General features: G+C 42.4%; 1 protein-coding gene across 2 annotated transcripts in view; it reads right to left on the reverse strand.

Moving 5' to 3' along the window:
• The window catches only part of LOC310648259 (cullin-2-like), a 261274-nt gene that overhangs the window by 160644 nt on the left and 72763 nt on the right, over positions 1-27867 (reverse strand). The window contains exons 1-2 of one of the 2 annotated variants that reach the window (XM_083376010.1): positions 22412-22490; positions 17138-17220 (exon numbers count right to left, since the gene is read on the reverse strand). The exons of the other annotated variant lie outside the window; for it this stretch is intronic. Of the exons in view, the coding sequence (XP_083232136.1) occupies positions 17138-17220; positions 22412-22441 (113 nt within the window). The 5' untranslated portion in view covers positions 22442-22490. Of the gene's footprint in view, positions 1-17137; positions 17221-22411; positions 22491-27867 lie in introns of those variants that run through there. 2 annotated transcript variants of the gene reach the window in all.

Below are 27867 nucleotides of genomic sequence, written 5' to 3' on the forward strand. Positions count from 1 at the left end.
ACATATATTAGTTTCCCCTTTTAAGTTGCATTACCGAAATAAATGAACTTTTGCACGATATTCTAATTTTTTGAGTTTCACCTGTACTACTGGGTGAAGAGAAGATCAAGGGAATATATTATTAATTGATATACTAATTATGGAAACATAAAAATTAATTATTATTAACTATTATTAATTATATATTCTTTTCTTAAAAAATTATGAACTAAGACAACACACTGTACACCAGGGACTAAGGTTGTTGTTATAAAAAACCAATAAAACTTTTACAAAAAAAGAAAAGAAAATTTGTGCAAAGATTGATGGCACAATGGAAGACACAGTTGCAGGTCAATGGTGAGAGACTGGGAGAGGTTAATATCAAGAGAGGAATATTTCAAGGAGATTCATTATCACCACTATTTGTTATTGCACTGTTTCCTCTGTCAACAATACTGAATAACTCAGGCCATGGCTATCAAACATCAAAAACATCTGCCAGACTATCCCACCTCCTTTACATGGATGATCTGAAGCTGTATGGAAAAACATCATCTGAAATGGAATTGCTGCTCAACACTTTCCGTATATATAGCCAAGATATTGCAATGGAGTTTGGCTTGGACAAATGTGCCACACTTCCTATCAAACAAGGAAAAATAGTGAAAACTGAAGGAATCAAGATGCCCCACAAAAATAACATTAAGAGTCTGGACGAGGAAGTTTACTACAAATACTTGGGTATCCTTCAAGCTGATAACATTAAGCACACTGAAGTCAAGAAAAAGATTAGAGGTGAATACATCAAGAGAGTGAAGAAGATCTTAAAGTCCAAACTCAATGGAGGAAATACCATGAAGGCAATCAACACCTGGGCAATTCCAGTCATTAGATACACAGCTGGAATAGTGGACTGGACTCAAACAGAACTAAAAGCAAAGGATAGGAAGACCAGAAAAATAATGACAATGAATCATGCCCTTCATCCATGCAGTGACATTGACAGACTCTATCTACTAAGGCAAATATGTGGGTGTGGAATGTTGCAAGTACATCAGATGGTTGAAGAAGAAAAAATGGCTTTGGAAGAAAATCTGAAGGACAATGATGAAGATGCTGTCAGAATCCATTGATATAGCATTCATAAATGTATGGTTAAAATATTGTGCCTACCGGGATTCTGCCATACTGGTAGAAGGAGGGGGGGATTGTTTATTCAGTCTATCTGTAGCTGCTTTCAAAGAACCTTTGATCTGGGGGAACAAAGGGGGGGAAGTGATCTGTCTGTTGGGGCTGTAGGAAGAAGGCAATCAACAAAGGAATGCACGAAGTTCCTTTCTTCCCATGGAAGGACCTGACAACCAAATTGATGGGATCCTAACCAAATGGAGTTTTGAGGGGAGTGGGTTGAACTGGGAATGCTTATATAGATTTGAAATGTGACTCAAGACCAGATCCTGTCTCATATCTCCACAACCAATCTTATCCTTAGTAATTTTTTTCCTTTTGGACAACTCGGCTCCAAGAGTCCTTATTTTCTAAGATGTGGATAGGGGTAGGTCCTGACAGATGCACTGAAATTAGTATATCAGGAAGGCTTACTGACTACTGGAGAGACCAAACTGGCCTACAAGAAAGACAAAATGAAGAACAGAATGGAGGCATGGGAAGACAAAGCACTACATGACCAGTACATTAAAAAAATAGCTGGAAAAGAGCAGGAAAGTTGAAGAAAGAGACCAAGGGACTAATTCTGGCTGCACAAGACCAAGCCTTAAGGACAAATGCATACAAAGTCAAAATTGAGAAGACAGCAACAGACAGTAAGTGCTGCCTATGCAAAGAAGCTGAAGAAACAGTGGACCACCTGGTAAGCTGCTGCAAGAAGATCACACAGACTGACTACAAGCAGTGGCATGACAAAGTAGCAACAATGGTACATTGGAAATTCTGCAAGAAATATCATTTGCCTGCAAGCAAGAACTGGTGGGATCATTATTAGGCATATGTTGTTAGCCTACAATGTTGGGTTGAAAATATATTAACCATGATGTTATGTCTTTAAGATGTTAATTGGCCAATGGGTGTGTAAGTGTTCTCATGGCCATAAGAGGGAGCTAGTAACGTAGCTTCTCTCTCTCTCTGAATTCACTGCTCTCTACTATTACTGTTTTTGCTCTGTTACTGTGATAAACCTGAACTGTGTATTGACCTCTGGACCGGTAAGAAGACTTTGTATTTTGGATTACTTCTTGGACCGTTGCTATTGTGTATGACCTGGACTGTTTATTTTTGACTGTGCATTTTTGTTTTTACACCACCTCAAAAGTGGTGTAAATGGGGGAGGAATGGGGAGGAACAGACTCCAACTCAACCCCGACAAGACTGAGTGGCTTTGCATACCTTCGTCCCGGGTTTATTCGGACATTCCACCTCTAGTTATGGGGGGTGAACTATTACCCCCCGTAGATAGGGCTCGCAACTTGGGGGTCCTCCTAGATTCACGGCTCACTTTGGAAGACCATATAGGAGCCGTGACTAGGGGGGCCTTCGCACAGGTTCGCCTGGTGCGTCAGTTGCGGCCCTATCTTAGCCGGGACGATTTATGCACGGTCACTCATGCGCTCGTGTCCTCTCGTCTGGACTACTGCAACGCTCTCTACATGGGGCTGCCCTTGAGGACTACTCGGAAGCTCCAACTGGTACAGAATGCAGCCGCGAGAGTGGTGTTGGGAGTCTCCCGATACTCCCACGTTACGCCTCTGCTCCGTGAGCTGCATTGGTTGCCAGTTGTCTTCCGGGTGAGATTCAAGGTACTGGTAACGGTATTTAAAGCACTCCATGGCATGGGGCCGGAGTACCTCAGGGAACATCTGCTGCCGGCATCAAGCTCCCTGCGCCCTGTGCGTTCCCACAGAGAGGGCCTCCTCAGGGTGCCACTGATCAGAGAATGTCGATTGGTGGCCCCCAGGGGGAGATCCTTCTCTGTGGGCGCTCCGGAGCTGTGGAATCAGCTACCGGTTGAGCTCCGGATGGCGCCCGATCTTCGCTCTTTTCGTCGCGATCTCAAGACATTTCTGTTTGTACAAGCCGGCCTAGCCTGAGGGGGAGTGTTGGGGTTATTTTATTTTTCGTTTTTTAACTTTTCTGGGGGTTTTTAGTGTTGTATTTATATTGTTTTTAACTAGGGCAATTTGTTTAATCTTTTTTTAATGTTTGTATTCGCTATTTTATTCTGCCCTGTGAACCGCCCTGAGTCCTCAGGGAGAAGGGCGGTATATAAATGTTATTAAATTAAATTAAATTAAATTAAACTATTTTTTGCTTTTACAACTCAGTGTACTCTTGTGTTTACTGTGTGACTGTTACTGCTCTCAGTACCCTTCCTTGTCTGTGCAACTCTTTGGTAGCACAAGGAGACCTCTGCACAACAAATTCCTTAACAATCATAAAATAGAGAAAGTCATAGAAAATGAAAATGTTAAATTGCTCTGGGACTTTAGAATTCAAACAGACAGACACCTGCTACACAACACCCCAGACTTAACATTTGTTGATAAGAAAGACAAAAAAGTATGGATAGTGGACGTAACAATACCTGGAGACAGCAGAATAGAAGAGAAAGAACTGGACACAATAATAAAATACAAATACAAAGACTTGTAAATAGAAATAGAACGACTGTGGCAAAAGCAAGCAAAGGTAGTACCAATAGTAATAGGCACCTTGGGCACAATCACAATCCTAAAACAACGAACACCATCGGCACTGACAATTTCACCATGAGTCAATTGCAAAAGGCAGCTTTACTCAGAACAGCTTACATCCTGCAACGATATCTGTAACACCATCAATCATCCAGATCTGCCTATCCCAGGTCCTTGGAAAGGACTCGATACATAGACAAAAATGTCAAATCCAGCCTGAACACCTGGCTGACTGTGTGATGAACCATAATAATAATGAGCCTAGAACCTCCTACAGTGGCCAGGATGGTGTTTGTTATCTCCTTTCAAGATCAGAGCATTTTCTTCATTTCAGATGTTTTAGCAATGCATTTTAATTTTTGGTAATTAAAATTACAGCTATTTTGGATAGAAATGAGGAAGATGCAATCAAGATTAGTTTTTACACTAGGCAGCTGTGTGGTCAGTAAGGCTGCAATAAGCTTCAGATTAAATTTAGAAGAGGTCTTTCAAAACATGAATGGATGTGAACATACTGTAGTATCTGTCTGTGACTTATTAACACAACTGAATCATTTTACAGTATCCTGTAACTCAGACATGTCAAACACAAGGCCTGCGGGCCAGTTCCGGCCTGCGATTGGCCTATATTTGGCCTGTGGGCTGCCCGGAGTCAGCCATGGCCACCCAGGCTCTGCTGGGCCTGGGTGGCCATGGCACCGATGGGGATCCGGCTTTCCCTGCTTGGGGTGGCTGTCTTTTGCCTGCTGGGCCTGGGCTTGCTCTACCAACTCTGTTCAGGCTTCCTAGCCAGCCGTTTTGCCTCCTTTGTAATGGGTGGGCCTGCCACTCCGAGCGGCCGCGGCCTAATGGACCTACTGTATGTGAGGTGCTGGTGGCCTCGGTGGTGGCGGCGGCCTGCAGCAGGGCTGAGGTGTGTTGGGTGCACGAGGGGAACATGCTCCATGCATGGGCCAAGGGCAACACCCGCAAGGGGGCCGAGGAGATGACCAGCGGCGACCTGCTTTCCAACCACAAACAAAAACAGACAGGGTAGAGTAGGCTTGTCCAATGGTCCGGACTACCTGCTGCCGCTGCTGCAACTGTGCCTGTTGCTTGGATGTGGTCACAGTGGGCTGCGGAGCTCCAGAGTGCACCGCCCTCTGTGTTGGGGGGGCTGATGATGTCCAGCAGCAGCCTCCCGCCCCCCCCACCCACCAGAGACCCCTGGATCCCCAACCCCTCCCAGCCCCCACAGGTGCTCCCCCGACGTGAGCGATGTTGAGGTGGCCACGCCCACCCAGCCGCGACTACCCAGTCAGCCATGACCACCCTGGCCATGCCCACCCAGTCAGCCATGCCCACTCGGCCCAGCAAGGGCAACCACAATGCTGATGCGGCCCTCAATAAAATTGACTTTGACACTCAATTTGCTGTAACTGCTGCAGGGAAGCTTCTACTTCACAATCCTGGAAGCTGATAGAGCTACTTTAATAAATTGCAGACAGATTCTATATTTGTGATCCTATGCCTTACAAACTGAATTGGAAGCACAGCAGAATGCTGATGACCAGAAGCTCAAATATCTGCATTTTTTAGACCATATTTAAATTCTTAGAAACTATGATGGACTTGTAACAGAGATGAAACTTTGTTTCACTTTTACCTACAACTTGGTCAAGCAAGAAAGAATGAAAAGCCGTTGTTCCTTTAATTCATGGCTTTTCAACCGGTGGTACGTGTACTAGTGGTACACGAGCACCTGACTGGTGGTACGCAGCGTCGCCTACCTCCCCCGCCGCCTCCCCACTCCTTTCCAGCTCACTTGCTGCTGGAAATCATGCTGCTTGGCAGCGGCCTGCAGGAACCCTACAGAGGGTGCGCACAGGCGCAGAGTGAGACCCCGCCCTCCCCAGGGACTTGTTGTGCAGCAACCGGATTGACTTCTGATCAGCACTTCTTCGGGGCACACATGGCCGGGAAGGCGCGTCGGAGTCCCAGGTACCGGTAAGGCGATCGGCCCGCTCCTCCCCCATCGCCTGCCAGCCCCGGGAGAGCCCTGAGTGCTTCGCCAGCCAGCCGAGTCAATTAGATGGGACAATAGCAGGGGGAGGACCAGCCACCCTAGCCACTTTACCAATCCACCTATCACTGGGGCCCCATGAGGAGGATATAACGTTTATAGTGGCCCCAGGCATGGAATGCCCAATGATCCTAGGACTGGAATGGCTGAAGAAATGGAACCCCGGGATAAACTGGAGGACAGCAGAACTCAATTTCCCAAAGGGGGGGCAGAAGAACTTAGACTCCAAAAGCACCCCCCCAACCCAGAGGGAGGAGACAGCAGCAGTGGGGAAAGAGAAGGCATTACCAGAGATACCGGAGGAATACAGGGACCTGGCTGAGGTTTTCAGTGAGGAAAGAGCAGATGAGCTTCCCCCCCACCGCCCCACAGACTGCACCATAGAATTCAAACCTGGGGCAAAACTCCCAAAACCGAGGATGTATGCCATGAGCCCAAGGGAAATGGCAGAAATGGAGAGATTCATAAAGAAAAACTTAGAAAGAGGATTTATTGAGCCTGCCAAACCCAAAGTGGCCGCCCCGGTTCTGTTCAGGGAGAAGGAGGATGGGTCCTTTTGTTTGGTTGTGGACTATAGAAATTTGAACACAATTAGTGAATGTAATCTGTACCCCCTTCCCCTAATGAAGGATATGTTATCCCACCTATCGAAAGGAAAGATTTTTACCAAACTAGACCTGAGGGAAGCATACTACCATATTAGGATTAAGGAAGGAGACGAATGGAAGACTGCATTCAACTGCCCAATTGGGTGCTATCAATTCAAAGTATTGCCATTCGGACTGCAAGGGGCCCCCGCAGTCTTTATGCAATTAATTAATGACGTGCTGAGAGAGCACCTATATAAGGGGGTCCTGGTTTACCTCGATGACATCCTTATCTTCACAGAAACCAAAGAGGAACATATCAAACTAGTCAGAGCAGTCCTGAAGAAGTTGCGAGCTGCCCACTTATATGCTAAATTATCGAAGTGTGAATTCCATCAGGAAAAAATCGACTACCTGGGATATCGCATATCTCCAGAGGGCATCGAAATGGACCCTGAGAAGGTCAGGGCAGTACTAGAGTGGGCACCCCCCCACACACGGAAGCAATTGCAAAGTTTCCTGGGGTTTGCAAACTTCTACCGCCAATTCATCCCCGCATTTGGCCAAATAGCCATGCCCCTCACAAATTTGTTGAAAACGAAGGGGGGGGGTCACCCGTGAAACCCAGCCAGCCTCTGAAATGGTCAATGGAATGTCAAGCAGCATTTGAGAGGCTAAAGAGACTTTTTTCTGCTGAACCTGTCCTAAAACACCCAGATCCCGACAAACCTTTTGTAATACAGGCAGATGCGAGTGATGTAGCGGTAGGAGCCGTACTATTACAAGAAAATGATGGGGGGACATTGCAACCATGCGCATACACATCCAGAAAACTCACAGAAACAGAACAACGCTGGCCAATATGGGAAAAAGAGGCATTCTCGTTGAGGTGGGCATTACTAACATGGCGCCAATTTTTAGAAGGAAATAAAATACCTTTCCAGGTCTGAACAGACCACAAAAATTTGGAAGCACTAAAAACGCCCAGGAAGCTCACTCCTAAGCAAGCCCGCTGGTCCCAACACTTTCACCGATTCAATTTCACTCTCAAACACTTACCGGGGGGAAAGAACTTCCTGGCAGATGCATTATCCCGCATGCCCCAATATAACAGCACAAGAGTTACTGACTTTAAACCACTTGTACCGGAACAACAACTGGCAGCACCAGTCACCACCAGGGCACAAGAAAAAATGAAGCCGAAGGTAGATAGCCAAACTGGAATAGAATTCAGGAAGTCTTTGGAAAGTGATGAATGGTTCCAGAAAAATAAACATGTGTGCACAATTAAAGATGGACTGCCGTGGGTGGGGGAAAAGCTATATATACCTGCCACACAGAGAATCAATTTCATGCAACTGTGCCATGATACAAAATCAGCAGGACACTTTGGCTTTGTAAAAACCTTACACTTAACTAAAAGGCAATTTTGGTGGCCATCTATGAAAAAGGACATAGAAAGCTATGTGGGTAGCTGTCAAATTTGCGCGATGGCCAAAAGACTGCAAGGGAAACCGCCAGGTCTGTTACAACCGGTGGCAAACCCCTCAGCCCCATGGAAAGAAATAGCCATGGATTTTATCGTAGAACTGCCAGAAAGTAATGGAAACACCGTAGTCTGGACTGTCACAGATCTGTTCTCTAAGCAAGTACACTTCATACCTTGCCAAAAAATCCCAACTGCAAAAGCATTAGCAAAACTTTTTGTACAGCATATTTACAGATTGCACGGGGTACCACAACGCATCATATCTGACAGAGGGGTGCAATTTACGTCGGCATTTTGGAAAGAATTTTTATCCCTCTTAGGAACCACCCAAGGACTGTCATCTAGTCACCATCCTCAGACAGACGGAGCTTCTGAAAGACTTAATAATATACTTGAACAATATCTGAGATGCTATATTAATTTTCAGCAGTCCGACTGGACGGACCTACTGGCTTTTGCAGAAGTAGCATATAATAATGCAGTCCACTCAAGCACAGGTTACACTCCTTTTCAAGTAGCTACAGGCCAGAGTTTCAACCCAATACCAGAACAAACCCCAAAAGAACCGGTTATCCCTGATCTGAAGGAATGGATTGCTCAATTACAAAATACATGGCCAATCGTTAGGAAAGCGTTGGAAGATGCCAGAAAAGCATACAAGACACAGGCAGACAAAAAAAGAACCGATCCCACACCATTTAGGGTAGGAGAGATGGTATATTTATCCACAAAATACCTGAAATCACTCCAACCCTGTAAAAAACTAGGACCAAAATATATTGGACCCTTTCCAATTAATACAGAATATCCAAACAAACCAGGCTAACATTTATATGTTTTCTTTCCCCACAGATGGACTCATCTTTTTTCTGAAAGGAGAGCCGAATGTCAGAATCCATTTATATCACATTTCATAATTGTATAGGTAGAACAACGTGCTATTTTTGGGGATTCTGCCATCTCTCCAGGGGGGGGGGAGGATGGTTACTAAAGCGATTTTCAAACAACAGGGGATGTTTTAACTGGGGGAAGGAGGGGGACAGACAGGTCTGGATTGTATCTTCATTTACAACTGAAAAGGAAAGCAATAACCATAAAACCAAGGAGAGTTCCCTTTCTCATGGAAGGACCTGACACCTAGCAACTGATGACAGCCTGACCAAATGGATGAGGGGAGGGGCTGAAATGGGAATGCTTTATATAGGATTGAAATGTAACTTTTGTTAGATTCCGTCTTGTATTCCCACAATCGATTCCATCCTAGTAAACATTTTCCTTTTGGACTAAACTTGCATCCAAGAGTTCTTATTTCCTAAGATGTGGATTGAGGTGGGTCCTGACAAACCCCCTATGACAGTGACAACGAAAACGAGAACGATCTGACTGTAAGCCAAGCCATCCCTCCCTTCCCCATCTCCGCTAAACGTAAAGTGCCTAAGACGGATCCAAACAGAATTAGACGTCCTGATAGATTCAGGCTGCACCCGATGCCTAATCAACCTCCAAACAGTGCTTAAACTGGGTATCCAAGCCAAACAATTGCCCCTGGCCATGAAATTTGAACAGGTCGATGGGTCTTTAATTGGAGGATCACCTGCAACACACCTCATCGAACCAGTACGACTAGAAATGGCACAGCATTGGGAAATTATCCAGTTTGTGGTAATCCCAAAAATGACCAAAACTGTAATCCTGGGGTTGGCTTGGCTTGATAATTGGCAACCTACCATATGGTGGAAAAATGGGGTGAGAACCATGAGATTAGGATAGGGCCCTCTCCCTCCTACATACTATGGTCAGGAAAGGGAAGCCACCTCCATTGAAGCCGGACATGGACCGATTGACCCTTTGAAAATTGCAACTGAGCGGTTGCCCGAGGTCCAACTCATTCCTAAGGAATACCGAGATCTGGCCGAAGTGTTCAGTGAGAAAGAATGTGATGTGCGCCCCCCTCACCTGATTGTGTGATAAGAGTTCCTGCCAGAAGCGAAACTCCCTAAGCCAAAAATGTATTCCATGACCCCCAGAGAGATGAACAAACTAAGAGAGTACATTGACAAAAACCTGGGTAGGGGTTTCATCCAGCCAGCTAAATCACCCATGGCTGCCCCTGTGTTATTCAGAGAAAAAAGACAGGACACTGAGATTGTGCATGGATTTCAAAGGCTTAAACGTTGTCAGCATGGAAAACATGTACCCACTCCCACTGATGAAGGACATGTTAGCTCACCTAGCTAAAGGGAAGATTTTCACTAAAGCTGGATCTGTGGGAAGCTTACTACCGAGTAAGAATTAAGGAGGGAGATGAATGGAAAACTGCCTTTAATAGCCCGCTGAGGAGTTTCCAATTCAAAGTGATGCCCTTTGGGCTCCAGGGAGCTCCAGCCATGTTTATGCAGCTGATAAATAAGGTGTTACATGACCACCTATGCAAGGGAGTCCTAGTTTACGCTGACGACATCCTCATCTTTACAGAAACAATGGAGGAACGTGTCAGATTGGTTTGCAAAGTACTCAAAAATTATTAAAAGCAAACCTTTATGCCAAGCTATCTAAATGTGAGTTCCTAGGATACCAAATCTCGAACGAAGGTGTGGAGATGGACCCAGGAAAGGTCAAAGCCGTTCTCGAATGTCAACTCCCTCAGACTCGCAAACAGCTACAGAGCTTTTGGGGGTTCACTTTTACCGGCAATTCATTCCCTCCTTTGCTAAAATAGCCGTACCGATTACTGAACTTTTGAAAATGGGTAAAGGGGGGGCAAAACCCCATCCCAATCAACCTTTAAATTGGACTATGGAATGCCAAGCACCATTTGAAGAGCTCAAAAAACTGTTCGCAGGAGAACCAGTCCTCAAACATCCTAACCCTGAGGATCAGTTCATCATTCAAGTGGATGCTAGAGATGTTGCAGTGGGTTCAGTTCTTTTTCAGAAAAACAACAAGGGAGAGCTGCAACCGTGCACTTACACCTCCAAGAAAGTCACCGACAGGCTGTATGGGAGAACGAAGCATTTGCTGAGTGATGGGCATTGCTAACCTGGTGCCATTTCCTAGAAGGGAGTAAGATACCATTTGAAGTGTGGACTGACCATAAGAACCTTGAGGCACTTAGAACCCCTCAGAAGTTATCCCCCAAGCAGATTCAATGGATGCAATATTTCAATTGTTTTAACTTCTCTCTAAAGTACATACCTAGAGGGAAGAACATCCTAGCTGATGCCTTGTCAAGAATGCCACAAAACAAGAGCCATCGCGAGGAAGTGGTCAATGCTATCATCCCCTCACCACAAAAAGCCTGTCAAGTCAGCACAAGATACCAAGTTCAAAAACAATCCACCGCCCCCAACAGCAGCTTAACTCAGAAACTTAGAACCGAACTGAAATCTGACCCCTGTGTCAAGCTTCTACTCTATGGTCTTTAGGACCACTACATGCTTCTAACTTGCCAACAGTGCAGGAGGGAGAGAGGGGAGAGTTTTGAATCCACAGGTGTCCTTATTACTATGAGAGCTGGAGCTGTTGAAGAGTTTCTTCTTATAATGATTACTGAACGATGTATTGGACAATGTGACCTGAACCTGTCAGAGAGCGGAGGGAAAGTTCCATCCTTTTAATTAACTGCTTCCCGCCATTTCCTCAGAACTAGCTGTCAGAATCCATTTATATTTCATTTCTAACTATCTCCTCTGAGCTAAAACCAAATCTCACCTTCCCCTGGATTCTGCCATATTCCCAAGGGGGAGAGGGGATAGGCATGCGGGCTTTATTGCTTTCACTTCCTCCATTAAATGCAACCTTTTGTTTATTCGCCTTCATGTCTGCTATCCATTATAATGTAACAAATTGCTTTCTATAATATGCATCTCTCTGAACTTTTTCTCCCTTACCGGGCAACTAGGCAAAGGGGTGGGGGGAAGAGACACAAACCTCCGGGATCTGGTTTATTTCTCCAAAGGAGGTGTGAAGAGCTGTGGAATGATCGTGCTGCAAACAGAACCGGATTGATGTTATCTTTCCTTTCCCACAATGGACTTACCACCTGGAGATTGGCTGGTCTGGAACTGCTTGGATGAACTGTGGGGTGAGGTTTGCTTGGGGACACTTTAAAAATATCGATCTGTAAGGGAATCCCTCAGATCCTGTCTATTATGCCTGCTATCTCTTAATCTTAGTAAAAGTTCCTGCTTGGAAGAAACTGTCTCCAAGAGTTCTGCTTTCTTAAGATGTGAGTTGAAGTAGGTCCTGACACTAGCTTTCCTTTAACCCTGCCGGTTTGTATCTGCTCAATAAAGTATACATTAGGGAATGCAATGGCTCTGGTGTTTTGCTTTGGTTGGGCTTTTCAGCCAGAGGTTGACACATGTGGTTTGAGGAAACTTCAAACCTCGGAGTTCTGATTTATTTGGTTTCATTAGTCGGAACCTTGACAATTTTACTGTATTGGAAATGGTCAGAAATCAACCTTTTGTTTTTTCTTTTTCTTTTTTCCCCCCTAAATCTTGCACAACCCTTTTTCCTTAATTTTTATGTTATAATAAACTTCAATAAAATACTTTTAAGAAAGGAAATCATAATTCAAACTCACCCAAGTTGCCAAGTTTTTGATCATAATTCTGACAACTGATAGCATTAAGTTCTGAACTCACTGCAAGTCTGAAGTTTTCCACCAATCAACATCTTTGGAGATTAAGAAGTAACTGTGTCTGAGAGTCTCCTCTACATCTAGGTTTTTTTCTTTGCTATCAAAATATAGCTAAAATGATGTGTTCAGGATACCCAAGGCAGATTACATAAGAATAGTTTTCTTTTCTTGGATATTGTGAGTGGAAGAGCACAAAGCACAGTGCCAGTTGCTGCTTTCTACTATAATCTTTAAATGTAATTTTTCCATTCCCACTGATAACATAACAAAACCAACAAACCACTGAATACGACAGCAGTTTATACCACCACCACCAACAACAACAAAAATAGAAAACAAACACAAGAGATTAGAAAGGACCAGACACCAAGGCTGTTATAAACACTCTTACAAGCTACTGTAAACCATTATTGTAAGAGGAAATACACAACAATTTTATATGAGTAAAGAGAATAAGAGTAAAAAATAGTAAGTGCACATCCATACTTCAATACGTAGGCATTAAAAAAATGCCCGACATCTGCCTGAAATGTGATATTAAAATTACTGGGGCCATTATTTATTTTATAAATAATATTGGATATAACCCAGGCCATAAATAAACATGCCAACATCCTACAAAATCAATAAAACATAGGACTATTGCATGTCACTGGCAAATTCTATATACCACAAGAGATATTGCAAATTAATGTCAGCATAGAGTCAAATGTTGTAAACCACCAGGAATCATTTTCACTGAATTCAGTGGTATTAATAGAACAATAATCCGATGGCCTAGACTTGACCTTTCTATACATTTGTTAATAAACTATAGAATATGCAAAGTTTTACATTGCTGGCAATCAAAGCTTTACTCTGGAACAAGGCTGACCGACAAAAGTAGCAGAAACTTGTACTGCTGATCAGTTCTCTAACACATTCAGAATTTCAAAAAGCAATCTAGATCTGGAGTCAGTCCTTTTTTAAAAAAAATGTATTATACAATACTCCATAATGCCCAACTGAAGATAACTTTAAAATCATAAGAGCTCTATTTGTAAGCTGCCCAGAATCACCAAGAGTGAGTTGTACAGCCATATAAATTTTCTTAAATTAATAAATATTAGCAATATAATTATTTAAATGTTCTATGCTACAGTTATGAAAAACACTAAAAGATGGAGCCCAAGGTTTCACAATAACTAGCAGATTGAGAATGGATTTTACCACTCCAATATCCTCCATTTGCTAGGAGAATACTTTTCTTTCTTTTATACTGGAAAACACTTGCTTTATTTGGGCATACTAGTAAATACTTGCAGTAAAAAGGTGGCTGTAATAATTGCAACTGAAATAGACCAACAGCCTCACATCTCACATACAATTTCTGTTTAAAATAAGTAAATACAATTCTTAGAATTTATGGGATTGTACTGTTAGAAGGCAAAAGCCTCCATGACACCTTGTAGCCAGACCACACACTAATCTTGGCCATGCCTGACCCCAGGAAACCCCAGGTCACAAAACAAAGAACCATTTGAGCCTTTATGCCAAGTTTGAAACTTTGAATGAAACTGATAGGAAGTTGGTAGACACTGGTAACTTAATCAAAACCATTAGAAATGCCCCCAGGATATGGAAATCCTTTACACATACAAGATTCCCCAAACCTGGACGCAAGGTCAACACCAGGGCACATAGAGGATGAAACTGGTCAAAGGTTACAGTCCATTCAAGTAAACATTCCTTTCAGGTATATAAAAAATGATCCCTTCCTCTGTGTAACTGCCACCTCCAGCAGCAATGTTAAGCCAGTTAATAAAGTAAATAAGTGGAAAACCCCACAAGCTAAGCAGGGTGCCTAACCACCAAGTGCCTCCTTTTGGCTATCCAGCTAATTGCAGTTTCCAATAATTCCGAGAGGGCAAGTCCTATCCCTGGGAGGATCAAAGAAAATGTTTCTCTATAAAGGTAACCATCTCAAACCTGTAAGTTGTTGCAACCTTCAATTGATTTACTGCACATTATGCTTTTGAAATAAACTCTGCCTCTGCTCCAAGCAACTCACCCTGTGTATTCTTTAGATCACAGCTTTTCAACCGGTGGTACATGTACCACCTGTGGTACATTGGCACCTGGCAGGTGGTACGTGACCATCCTAGAGAAGTGGTAGTGGGGGAGAGGAATGAGCTGAACTGGCGGCAGCATCGCACAAGCCTGAGTGAGAGACGGCTGGAGCTGCAGGGCTGTCAGGGCTCAGCAAAAGCACCAGGATCAGCGCCGGGCTCCAGCTGATTGGTGCTTTTCCGGGGCTGTCAGGGCTCAGTGGAAGCGCCAGGATCAGCACCACTTTCCAGCTGATTGGCCCTTCTTCGGGGCTCAGCTGGAGCCCTGCCCCTACTCTGCAGAGGGCAGATCCCTGTCATTCCCAGCCTGACAGGTGTCTTCCTGCTGCACCGTTGCAGACAAAGGGGGGCTCCAGTGAGGAGGAGGTGGAGGAAGAGGATTGAAGCAAGCTTAGCAAAACAAACGTCATTCGTGGGTAACCTCCCAGCACGACAGAAGTGACCAAAACCTGCTGTATCCACCCAGCAGACGGGGGGGGGGGGGGAATAAAAACCAAACACACACACCCCACACACACACTGCCAATCCTCAACAGAAATGCTCACAACAATGAAAACCTTGGGCAGGAGGAAGAGCGCAGCCAGGTGGGCAGGCAGGTGTCTTCCTCGGCTGTGGCTTGGGCGGGGGGAGAAAGGGGTCAGCTTCACCCTCCCAAACACTGCCCTCTTACCAAAGCAGGATGAAAACTCAAAAAAACGACAAAGGAAAACGATTAAAACAGAAGAGTGTCTCAAGATGGTTTGCTTCCCCACTACCTTCTAACAATTTAAATATGCAAAGACCACAAAGGAAAAAACTTGGCTTTCTTTCATTGTAATTCAGAAGGGAAGAACGGGAGGATTTGGGGGGCGGGTTTGTTTGTTTCAAAGGAAGGGACAGAAGGGATTTTGGTCTGTGGGGGGCGCAGCAGGCAAACAGTGATGGCATGTGGCTTCTGGTGCTGGGGGGGTCTTTTTAAAAGAGCAAAATGAGGCAAAAAATAAAAATCGCCCACTGCATCCCCAAGAGGGGGATGCGGATGTGAGCTTTTTTTTTCTTGTTCAGAAGAGACAGTCTTCAGTTTTAACCATTTTTCCTGGTTGTTTTTTGGAGTTTTCATCCTGCTTTCGTGAGAGGGTAGCGTTTGGGAGGGTGGGAAGCTGCCCCCTCCTCCCCCAAGCCACGAGCCGAGCAAGACGCCCGCCTGCCTGCGCCCTTCCCCCTGTCCGAGGTTTCCGTTGTCGTGAGCATTTCTGTTGAGAATTGGCAGGGGGGGTGGGCTGTTTGGTTTTTATTCCCGTCCCCCCCAGTCTGCTGGGTGGTTGCAGCAGGTTTTGGTCACTTCTGTCGTGCTAGGTGTTTACCCATGAAGCACTTTTTTGGGGGGGATCCCCACTCCGGTTGCTAAACTTGCTTAAACCCTCTTCCTCCTCCTTCTCATTGGAGCCTCCCTTTGTCTGCAACGGTGGGGCAGGAAGAACCCTGCCGTGCCGGGGATAATGGAGATCTGCCCTCTGCAGAGTAGGGGCACAGTTACTATGCTCCCTGTCAATCAGGTTTGATTTCCTTTCTTTGCCCCCCCCCTCCCTGCCTCCCCTGCTTGTAGCTGCCTCTGAGCCGCTCATTTTTGGAAGTTGCCGGCATCTCTTTCTCCTGAGCCCCTCGTGCTGGGTAACTGTTGCCACCCAAGAGCTGTTTTAAAGTTAGGGAATCTTTGGGGGATAGCCAACTAGCACCCCAACATGCCCCCCATGCCCCCACTTCAAGTGCAGAAGCCACACACACACCCTCCAAAGCCCCTGTAATCACCTATCAGCTTGAGTCAACCAGAAGGAGAGAAGGGGATAGAACAGTGCAAAGATTAATGTCACAGAAACAGGCACAAGTTTCCTAATTTAAGTGTGGTAAGTGGGTGTACAGATAGTCCTCAACCTACAACCACAATTCAGCCCAAAATTTATGTTGCTAAGTGAGAAATTTGTTAAATGAGTTTTGTCCCATTTTATGACTTTTTTGCCACATTTGTTAAGTGAATTACTGCAGTTGTTAAATTAGTAACATGGTTGTTAAGTGAATCTGGCTTCCTCCATGGACTTCGCTTGTCAGAAGGTCACACAAGGGGATCACGTGACCCTGGGACACTGTGACCATCATAAATATGAATCAGTTGCCGAGGATCTGAATGTAAATCACAAGACCCTGGGGATGCTGCAGCAGTGATAAGTGTGAAAAATGGTCATAAGTCACATTTTTCAGTGCTGTTGTAACTTCGAACAGTCACTAAGTGAACTGTTGTAAGTCAAGGACTACCTGTACTTTATCACTTTTTTCCTTTATTTTTTTGGGTCATCAGGTTTTTGACACCTTGCTAGGCGACATGGTACTCGGATATTGCCATATCCTAAAAGTGGTACAATGGGTGAAAAGGTTGAAAAGCCCTGCTTTAGATGGCCCCACCTGGATTCCAACCTAGGGACTTTCTTCTAACACAATGGTCATAGAAGTACAGTAAATGCATATGCATTTGGACAAGCTATTCTTTGTAATACACATTTTTTAAAAAAGAAAGGCACTCACTTTTTAATTTCACGGAGCAACATTCGAATGAGGACAGCCTGTAAGGGCTCAATCATTAATCTCCTCCACATATCAAGTGCTAGCTGTCATGGTACAATAGAAAACAAGTCAATAACAGAACTGTCATTTCATTCATTCTTATTTTTAAAAAGATGCTTGGTCCTAAAGGCTCCAAAAACAGAGGAATAAACTGAAAGGGTACTAAATAGCCAATAAGCACAACAATTCCTCCTCTTATGAAGGAGATCTTCAGCAACTGAATTTCTACCAAATCTAAAACTGGCTACCTATCATTTCAAAAGATGTAATGGAGGAATGTTTCCTTGTGCTTTTATCTACCCCACAAATTACTCTTGGTTGAAACCAGTGAAAAATTATGCTAATTCCAGGGCTGTCCCCAAATTGCATCTAATATCCAGGAATAAGTAGCACTTTGGAACTGAAGAATTATTTCTCTGTCCTTGGAAAAACAGACATGACAAAATTTCAGTGCTTAAACAAATCAAGTAGAGTTTAGCAAATACTGAATTCTAGTACTTTATTAACCATTCCAAACAGTAAGTAATAGAAATATATATTATAGAACCACCAGCAGTTCCAGTTCCTTGATAAAAGTAAATGTACTATACATAGTTTTGAAAGACAGTTTAGCTCCCATTCACACTTCTATGGAGGGAGGGGGTGGACATGTAAGTTTTAAATGCACTCAAAAGGAAACTTTTGGAGTGCTCCCAAATGGAAATTAATTTATTGATGCACGAGGTAAAGATTTTATTTAAAATACATGATTTAAGAGTTTAATGAAAGGAATATTAACATTGTAGAAGAAATAATTAAGCACCCCTTGGTTCATTTTTACTTCAACAAAAGAATTAAAAACAAAATTAAACACTTATTTAAAAATCTTAAACAGGAGCAGTTTGTTGTTGTTGTTAGCTGCGAAGTCGTGTCCGACCCATCGCGACCCTATGGACAACATTCCTCCAGGCCTTCCTGTCCTCTACCATCTTCTGGAGTCCATTTAAGCTCACGCCTACTGCTTCAGTGACTCCATCCAGCCACCTCATTCTCTGTCGTCCCCTTCTTCTATTGCCCTCGATCTTCCCCAGCATTAGGCTCTTCTCCAGGGAGTCCTTCCTTCTCATTAGGTGGCCAAAGTACTTGAGTTTTAGCTTCAGGATCTGGCCTTCTAAAGAGCAGTCAGGATTGATCTCCTCTAGGACTGACTGGTTTGATCGCCTTGCAGTCCAAGGGACTCGCAGGAGTCTTCTCCAGCACCACAGTTCAAAGGCCTCAATTCTTTGGCGCTCAGCCTTTCTTATGGTCCAACTTTCACTACCATACATTGCAACTGGAAAGACCATAGCCTTGACTATACGCACTTTTGTTGACAGGGTGATGTCTCTGCTTTTTAGTGTGCTGTCTAGATTTGCCATGGCTTTCCTCCCCAGGAGCAAGCGTCTTTTAATTTCTTGGCTACAGTCCCCATCTGCAGTGATCTTGGAGCCCAGGAAAATAAAATCTGTCACTACCTCCATTTCTTCCCCATCTATTTGCCAGGAATTGAGAGGGCCAGATGCCATGATCTTGGTTTTCTTAATGTTAAGTTTCAACCCAAGTTTTGCACTCTCCTTCTTCACCTGCAACAAGAGGCTCTTTAGTTCTTCTTCACTTTCTGCCATTAGAGTGGTATCATCTGCGTATCTTAGGTTGTTGATATTTCTTCCGGCAATCTTAATTCCAACTTTTGATTCATCTAGCCCTGCCTTTCTCATGATGTGCTCTGCATATAAGTTAAATAGGCAGGGCGACAGTATACAGCCTTGCCGGACTCCTTTCCCAATTTTGAACCAATCAGTGGTTCCGTGTCCAGTTCTCACTGTTGCTTCTTGACCCGCATATAGGTTTCTCAAGAGACCAATAAGATGGTCTGGTACTCCCATCTCTTTAAGAACTTGCCACAGTTTGTTATGATCCACACAATCAAAGGCTTTAGCATAGTCAATGAAGCAGAAGTAGATGTTTTTCTGTAACTCCCTAGCTTTCTCCATGATCCAGCGTATGTTGGCAATTTGATCTCTAGTTCCTCTGCCTCTTCGAAATCCTGCCTGCACTTCTGGTAGTTCTCGATCCACATACTGCTGAAGTCTAGCTTGTAGGATTTTAAGCATGACTTTACTAGCATGAGAAATGAGTGCAATGGTGCGATAGTTTGAACATTCTTTGGCACTGCCTTTCTTAGGAATTGGAATGTAAACTGATCTTTTCCAATCCTGTGGCCACTGTTGAGTTTTCCAAATTTGCTGGCAAATTGAGTGTAGCACTTTTACTGCATTGTCTTTTAAGATTTTGAATAGCTCAGCTGGAATACTGTCACCTCCACTAGCTTTGTTGTTGCTCAGCTTTTCTAAGGCCCACTTCACTTCACATTCTAGGATGTCTGGCTCGAGGTCAGTGACCACCTCATTGTGATTATCAGGGACGTTAAGCTCATTCTTGTATAGTTCTTCTGTGTAATTTTGCCACCTCTTCTTAATCTCTTCTGCCTCTGTTAGGTCCCTGCCATTTTGGTCCTTTATCATGCCCATTTTTGCATTAAACGTTCCCTTCATTTCTCCAATTTTCTTGAAAAGATCTCTGGTCCTCCCTATTCTATTGTTTTCTTCTATTTCTTTGCACTGTTCATTTAAGAAGGCATTCTTATCTCTTCTAGCTATTCTCTGGAATTCTGCATTCAATTGGGTGTATCTTTCTTTTTCTCCCTTGCCTTTCGCTTCCCTCCTTTCCTCAGCTATTTGCAAAGCTTCCTTAGACAGCCATTTTGCTTTCTTGCATTTCTTTTTCTTTGGGATGGTTTTGGTTGCTACCTGTTGTACAATGTCACGAACCTCTGTCCATAGTTCTTCAGGCACTCTGTCTATCAGATCTAATTCCTTAAATCTATTTGTCACCTCTACTGTATATTCAACAGGGATATGATTTAATTCATACCTGACTGGCCTAGTGCTTTTCCCTACTTTCTTCAGTTTAAGCCTAAACTTTGCAAGGAGAAGCTCATGGTCTGAGCCACAGTCAGCTCCTGGTCTTGTTTTTACTGACTGTATAGAGCTTCTCCATCTTTGGCTGCAGAGCATATAGTCAATCTGATTTCTGTGTTGACCATCTGGTGATGTCCATGTGTAGAGCCGTCTCTTGGGTTGTTGGAAAAGAGTGTTTGCTATGACCATCGTATTCTCTTGACAGAATTCTATCAGCCTGTGCCCTGCTTCATTTTGCACTCCAAGGCCAAACTTGCCTGTTATTCCAGTTATCTTTTGGCTTCCTACTTTAGCATTCCAATCCCCCATGATGATAAGAACATCATTTTTTGGTGTTAGTTCTATAAGGTGCTGTAGTGCTTCATAGAACTGGTCAATTTCATCCTCTTCAGCACTGGTGGTTGGGGCATAGACTTGGACTACTGTGATATTGAATGGTTTCCCTTGGATTCGAACTGAGATCATTCTGTCATTTTGAGGATTGTATCCCAGTATTGCTTTTCCTACTCTTTTATTGACTATGAAGGCTACTCCATTTCTTCTGAAGGATTCTTGCCCGCAGTAGTATACCTGATGGTCATCTGAATTAAATTCACCCATTCCTGTCCATTTTAGTTCGCTGATACCTAAGATGTCAATGTTCAGTCTTGTCATCTCTTGTTTGACCACGTCCAGTTTTCCTTGATTCATGGATCTTACATTCCAGGTTCCTATGGAGAAAAAATCTTTACAGCATCGGACTTTCCTTTCACCACCAGACACATCCACAGCTGAGCGTCCTTTCGGCTTTGGCCCAGTCGCTTCATTCTTTCTGGCGCTACTAGTACTAGCCCTCTGCTCTTCCCCAGTAGCATATTGGACGCCTTCCGACCTGAGGGGCTCATCTTCCAGCGTCATATCGTTTTGCCTTTTGGTACTGTCCATAGGGTTTTCATGGCAAAGATACTGGAGTGGGTTGCCATTTCCTTCTCCAGTGGATCACGTTTTGTCAGAACTCTCTGCTATGACCTGTCCGTCTTGGGTGGCCCTGCACGGCATAGCTCATAGCTTCATTGAATTACGCAAGCCCCTTCGCCACGACAAGGCAGTAATCCATGAAGGGGCAGGAGCAGTTAAAGGTTACTTATTTGGGGAACTGCTATTTCTCATATCTGTCTATCAGCCCTTTGAGGTACTGTATGCAAGATCAATAAACAGGCATGGCAGGGACTCTAGGAATGTTTTTTTATTGTAGCAGACTAACCGAATCATTAAAGCCTATTAGATTCCTCTCTGCCACATCTTATACCAAACAAAATCAAGGCAGAGTAATTTTTGAGTTTTTTTCTCATACTTTCCTCTTTCTCAAGATTAATAATCTTTTTCAAAGAATCTCCCCTTAACCATTTGATCATTCCTTCTCCATTTTTGAAGGCCATGTTTAGATCCCTCACAGCAGGGGTCCCCAACCCCCAGTCCATGAACCAGTACCAGGCCGTGGCATGCCAGCAACCGATCCGCACAAACAACCAAAGCCCCATCCGTGGGATGCAGGCAGCACACAAACCCACACACTCTCCAGTCCGTGGAAAAACCTTTCTCCAGAGAATCGGTCCCTAGTGCCCAAAAAGTTGGGGACCTCTGTCTTACAGTCTATGTGTTGTACATATATCTCTGACACAACTCTCACCATAAATACGTATTGACAAGTACTACATCTTTGGCTGATTTTGGGCCCTTGGAAATCAGTGTAACTTAGTCTTGACTTAAATCTCATTGATTGCAATGGAATCCTATTACTTTTTATTCATGAATTATTCCTGACTCTATTTTCAACTAATTCCACTTGACTTTTATTTCATAGGAAAAAAAACAAGAACAAATAACCATTCACAGTTTACTGGTAGAAATGTGATATAGATAGGTAAACAGACCTTACTGTTTTCTTCAGGATAATAAGCAAAAATATAGGCTAGGCTTAAGTACCCCTACAGTATTTATAAAGTGATGTTTCTCAACCTTAGCCACAGCAATTTCAATTCCTCTGAATAGGTAAATCGAAGGCTAGTTAAAAGCCAATAATAGCTGCAAGTGTTTTCTGGTGAACATTCAGGAAAATAATAAAAGCTTTGTTTTACTGATCCAACAAAATAGACATGATTTTGAAAAGACAGAAATCGCCTTAATGGACAATTAGACAGTCACAAAATATGTCCTTTATAGTTAGCTCTCTAAAGTTCTTTTCCATACTACTTACCTCTCCAATCTCCATCAATGGGTCACTCATATCCACACCTCTATAACCATATTGAAGATCAGCTTCAGTCAATTTGTTCTTTTTAATAAACTGTGTATTGAGGTATCTGTGAAAAACCCAACACATTTCTTATCATATTTTTTAATTGAAAAGTTTTACAAAATTAAAAAAAACATATAAATTGAACCCCCCTCCCCCTCCCCCCTCCCCCCCAGACTTCCCAAAGCAGAATACAGGGTATTGTGTATAACAATCTTATACAAACATATGCTAAATATCTATTAAAACATTAACAAACCTTCCACTCTTTAACTCCCTTATAACAAAACTATAATAACTATAATAACACATCTTTTTAATTACTAAAAATTATTCATAAGCTATTTGAAACTTTTTAGTCCCACATTTATTTTGAATATAATCAATCCATCTTCTCCATTCCAAAATATATTTTTCTTGTGATTGCTCTTTCAAATATGCTGAAACTTTTGCCATTTCAGCCATGTCCATTACTTTAAATGTCCATTGTTCTATCGTAGGTAAATCTTCTTTCTTCCAATATTGCGCCACCAGAAGTCTGGCTGCAGTTATTAAATGTAACATCAATTTGGTTTCTATAGCAGAACAGTCCAAAATAATACTCAGTAAAAATAACTGTGGAGTAAATCTTATCTTTTTCTTAAAAACTTTCTGAAGAATCCACCATATTTTTATCCAAAAGGCTTTAACATTTTTACATGTCCACCATATATGATAATAAGTTGCCTCTTCACTACCACATCTCCAACACTTAGGTGGTTGATCTGGATACATACATGCTATTTTTTAAGGATCTAAATGCCATCTATAAAACATTTTATAAAAATTCTCTCTTAAGTTTTGCGCTTGTGTAAATTTTATATTTCTAACCCAAATTTTTTCCCAAGTGTCCATCATTATAGGTTCTTGAATATTCTGAGCCCATTTTATCATACAATCTTTAACTATTTGTTCTTTTTAATAAACTGTGTATTGAGGTATCTGTGAAAAAACCCAATACATTTCTTATCGTATATTTTTTTAAACTGTTCTATGGAAGAAAAAAAATCAGGAAACACAGAGCATTATTGTTTTACATTTTTAGACCCAAGTAATACGTATGCATGTAAGATAATAAATTACTAACACATCCCAAGCTTGGTTGGTGGTCAGTTTTGGCCAAATTACTGGAGAAATCAGTTGGCAGAGAGAGCAAAATACAAACTTACAATATCTGACAACCTTGGTCTTTCAGTCCAATCACTGTGGCTGTATTCCTAATTAAGGTTTCCCACAGATAAACTGACCTCCATACTGAACACTCAGCGGCAGGGGGACTGCCCTGATGGACATGTGATGATGTAAAAAGTTCTCAAGTTTAAAGATGTTTTAAGGCAAACTGTCATGTAGACTGTCAGGGAGTGACCTAGAAGTTTCCTGCCTATTTTAAGACACCCAAGAGCAGACACATCTGCCTATTGATGAAAATAAATAAAAGGGCAGAAGTGTTAGTCAGTGGAAGAGACTGTTGGTGGTTGTCAGACATTGCTGGTGATGCATGTGTGCTGTATGAATCCAGGCATAGCAGGAGGAAAAATCTGAAGCTGAGGATCCAGCAGGATCTGAAAGAAAGATCTATGGAGTAGACTAGCCAGTAGAAAAGACCGCAGCATTTAGAAAGAACTGAGCAGATATCAGTTTGATAAGGATGTACAAGGTAACTATGACATGATGGCTTGACAAAGATGCTGGAATGCCAAACAGTTTAGAAATGCACGATTTTTTCCTGTGTTTTCCTTTCTAGTCTAAAAACAAGCCTGAGAAATGAAAGTAGTGAACCTGTTGACTGGAGTGAGCATATCAAACCTGTGATAAGAAATAATTCTGTGAATAAAGGAGGGAGGAAGAGACAAAAATACTGAGAAAACGTATAGTTTGTGGAGCTACATGTATCCTCTTCTATTGAAAAGTATAGTTAAGGCAGTGTTTATCAACCTCGTCAACTTTAAGATGTGTGGACTTCAACTCCCAGTATTCTGGGAGTTGAAATGCACACATCTTAAAAGTTGCCAAGATTGAGAAGTGTTTCCCGCGCTTTCGGGCAGTTCTACAATAAAGTCCATAGAGATCTCTCTCCAGGATGCTGAAGGGTTTGTGACTGGCTGCAGAAGGCTGGGCGTTTTTCCTTGCCTCCGTTTCGCCGCTGTGCAGGTAGGGCAGCTCGCCACATAACTCTCCACGTCCTTCTTAATAGAGGGCCACCAAAACTGTCTTTTTAGTCCCCAGCTGCCTTGGAGTCATGGCGTGTTTGCATAGTCTTTAGTCTCTGGCTAGCTGGGACATATAATTTCCCCCCTACCCATGCGAGCCCTTCACGCATAGAGCAGAGGTTTTGGTGGTTGAGGAACCAGTCGTCTTTCTCGAAGGCTTGTTTAAATTCTGAATTGATAGTGGTGTTTAACAGTGGGTTGCCTTCTGACTGCGCTCTCATGGTCACTAGTGCTGCTAGCTGTTGTGCCAGGAGCATCGGTTTAAGTATCTCTGTTTTTACAGTTATATTGTGGAAGCCCCAATAAAGCGTCTGCTAGAAAGTTTTTTCCCCAGGCAGATAGCACAGAGTAAAGTTAAAACACTGGAAGAGTTGAGCCCAATGCTACTGTTTGGGGGACAACTTCCTCGGGGTTTTCAGTGCTTCCAGGTTTTTGTGGTCAGTCCAAACCTGGAAAGGGATTTCACTCCCTTCTAGAAAATGTCTCCATGTAAGAAGGGCCCACCTCACTGTGTACGCCTCTTTCTCCCACACAACCCTGCATTGCTCTGTCTCAGTTAATTTTTTTGAGGTGAAGGCATAGGGCTGTAATTGTCCCTTTTTGTTTTCTTGGAGCAATACTGCACCCATTGCCACATTGCTAGCGTCAGCCTGAATGACAAACAGCTGCTCCAGGTCTGGGTGCTTCAGAATTGGTTCCGCGGAAAAAAGTCATACATACACACACACACACACACACACACACACACGCAATTCAAAAGTACTTATTCAACAAACGTGTTGTCTGAGTTTCTCATTCACTAATGCAAATTGAATTCCTAATCCCTTATTCTTTTCTCCAGCCATTGATACCAAGTTTGAAAGTATTCTGTTTCTTCTTTTTCTTTCAACCTCAGAGTAAATCTGTCCATTTCCGAACAATCTAATATTTTTTAAATTATTTCTTCCTCTGGTGGTATTTCTTCATTTTTCCAATATTGTGCAAATGTGATTCTTGCTGCTGTTATCACATGTAAAATCAAGTATATACTTTGTTTGTCAATCTTTTCTGGCATTATACCTACTAAAAAAAGTTCAGGTTTAAAATCTACATGTTTTCCCAACATCTTTTCTAGCCAAGTATGTATTTTTGTCCAATATTTCTTTGCTTTAACACACGTCCACCATACATGGTAATAGGTACCTGACTTGTGATTACATTTCCAACATCTATCTGACATATTTTTAAACATTTTTGCTAGTGCCATCTATAAAACATTTTATATAAGTTTTCTTTATAAGAAGTTGACATTGTCAATTTATAATTTCTTTCCCACAAGTTTTGCCATTTCTCTAAGTCTATATTGTATCCAAAAATCTTTGCCCATGTTATCATTGTTTCTTTTAATTGTTCATTTTCCATTTTCAAATTCAATACAAAGTTATACATTTTCTTTTTTTTAATTGAAAGTTTTTCAATACATTTTATCTTTAACAATCCCTCCCCCCAACCCCTACCCAACCCTTCCTAGCCCTCCCTAACCCTCCCCCCTCCCCTTCCCCCTCCCCCTCCCCGACTTCCCAGAGCTAAATACAAGGTATAAAAATAAAAGCAATCATAAACAACCATATGCTAACAACAATAAGCTATTAAGTCTATCGCACTCTAGCTCGTATAAAATGACTACAAGCAATACTAATATCACATCAAAACTTATACAAATGCTAAATGAAACTTTTTGGTCCCATATTTGTTCTGGATGTAATCAATCCACTTTTTCCACTCCATAATATAACGTTGTTGCGAATGGTCTTTCAAATAAGCCGATATCTTTGCCATTTCCGCCAGGTCAGAAACTTTTAAAGTCCATTCTTCTATAGTCGGCAGTTCCTCCTTCTTCCAATATTGACCTACTAAAATTCCAACAAGTCTACTATATGCCTCACATTATTTTTCATTTGTCTGCCACTAATAAACCCAGTTTGATCACCATGAATTATCTGTTGCAGTACCCTCATCAATCTGTTAGCTAAAACCTTTGCAAATATCTTGTAGTCTGTATTCAAAAGTGATATTGGTCTGTAATTTCTTACTTGAGTGACGTCCTGATCTTCCTTAGGAATCAGAGAAATAAAAGCAGTTCTCCAAGACGGAGGCACCCCTCCTCCCCTTTGAATTGTCTGAAACAATTCCCTTAATGGCTTTATCATTTCCAATTGTAAGTTTTTATAATACACCGCAGTCAGTCCATCCGTGCCTGGCGCTTTATCCACCTTCAATTGTTTAATTGCTAAAAGAATTTCTTCTTCTGTTATCAATTGATTAATCTCTTCCTTTTGTTCTTGTGTAAGAACCGGGATGTTAGCATTCCTCAAATATGCATCAATATCTGCTTCATTAATCTTATCTTTAGCATATAATTTAGAATAAAAGTCCACAAAAGCTTCCTTGATAAGATCCTGTTGATACACAACCTTACCCTTATGTTCTATTTTATCTATATTAGAAGCCCTTTGCTTCTTCCTTAACATGTAAGCTAACCATATACCTGGTTTATTGGCATTGCAAAAAGTATTATGCCTAGCAAACCGTAAGTTAGTTGCCACCTGATCAGCCATCAACTTGTCAAACTGTCCTCTTAACAAATTAATAACCTCTTTGAACTTCACATCCGATGGATTCAAAATTAGGGCCTTTTCTTTTTCCCTAATTTCATTCTCTAATTCTTTCCTCCTAAATTCCAAATTACGTCTGTATTTGTTGTTCATATATATTAACACCCCTCTCATATAAGCTTTGCTAGCGTCCCAAACCATGTCCATAGAGGTACCCTTATTCATGTTAGTTTCAAAAAAGTCCTTCATCTGTTTTTTACATTCTTCCACATTCCCCTAGTTTCTAAACAGGTTCTCATTTAGACGCCAAGAGCGCCTGTCTCTATTGTCCTTGTCAATCTCTAACCAGACTGGACTATGATCAGACATAATTCTTGGACAAATCTTTATCTTCTTGATCCTGGAAAAAAAATCATTAGTCGTTAATTTAAAGTCAATCCTGGAAAAAGATTGATGTCTATCAGAAAAAAAGTATAATCCTTTTCTTGTGAGTGTCTTTCTCTCCAAATGTCTCGCAACTCCAAATCATCCTTCATCTCGAAAAAAGATTTAGGCAATCTAGCATGGCTTGGAG

The sequence above is a fragment of the Vipera ursinii genome (assembly GCF_947247035.1).
Source record: "Vipera ursinii genome assembly, chromosome: W".
Taxonomy (NCBI): Eukaryota; Metazoa; Chordata; class Lepidosauria; order Squamata; family Viperidae; genus Vipera; species Vipera ursinii.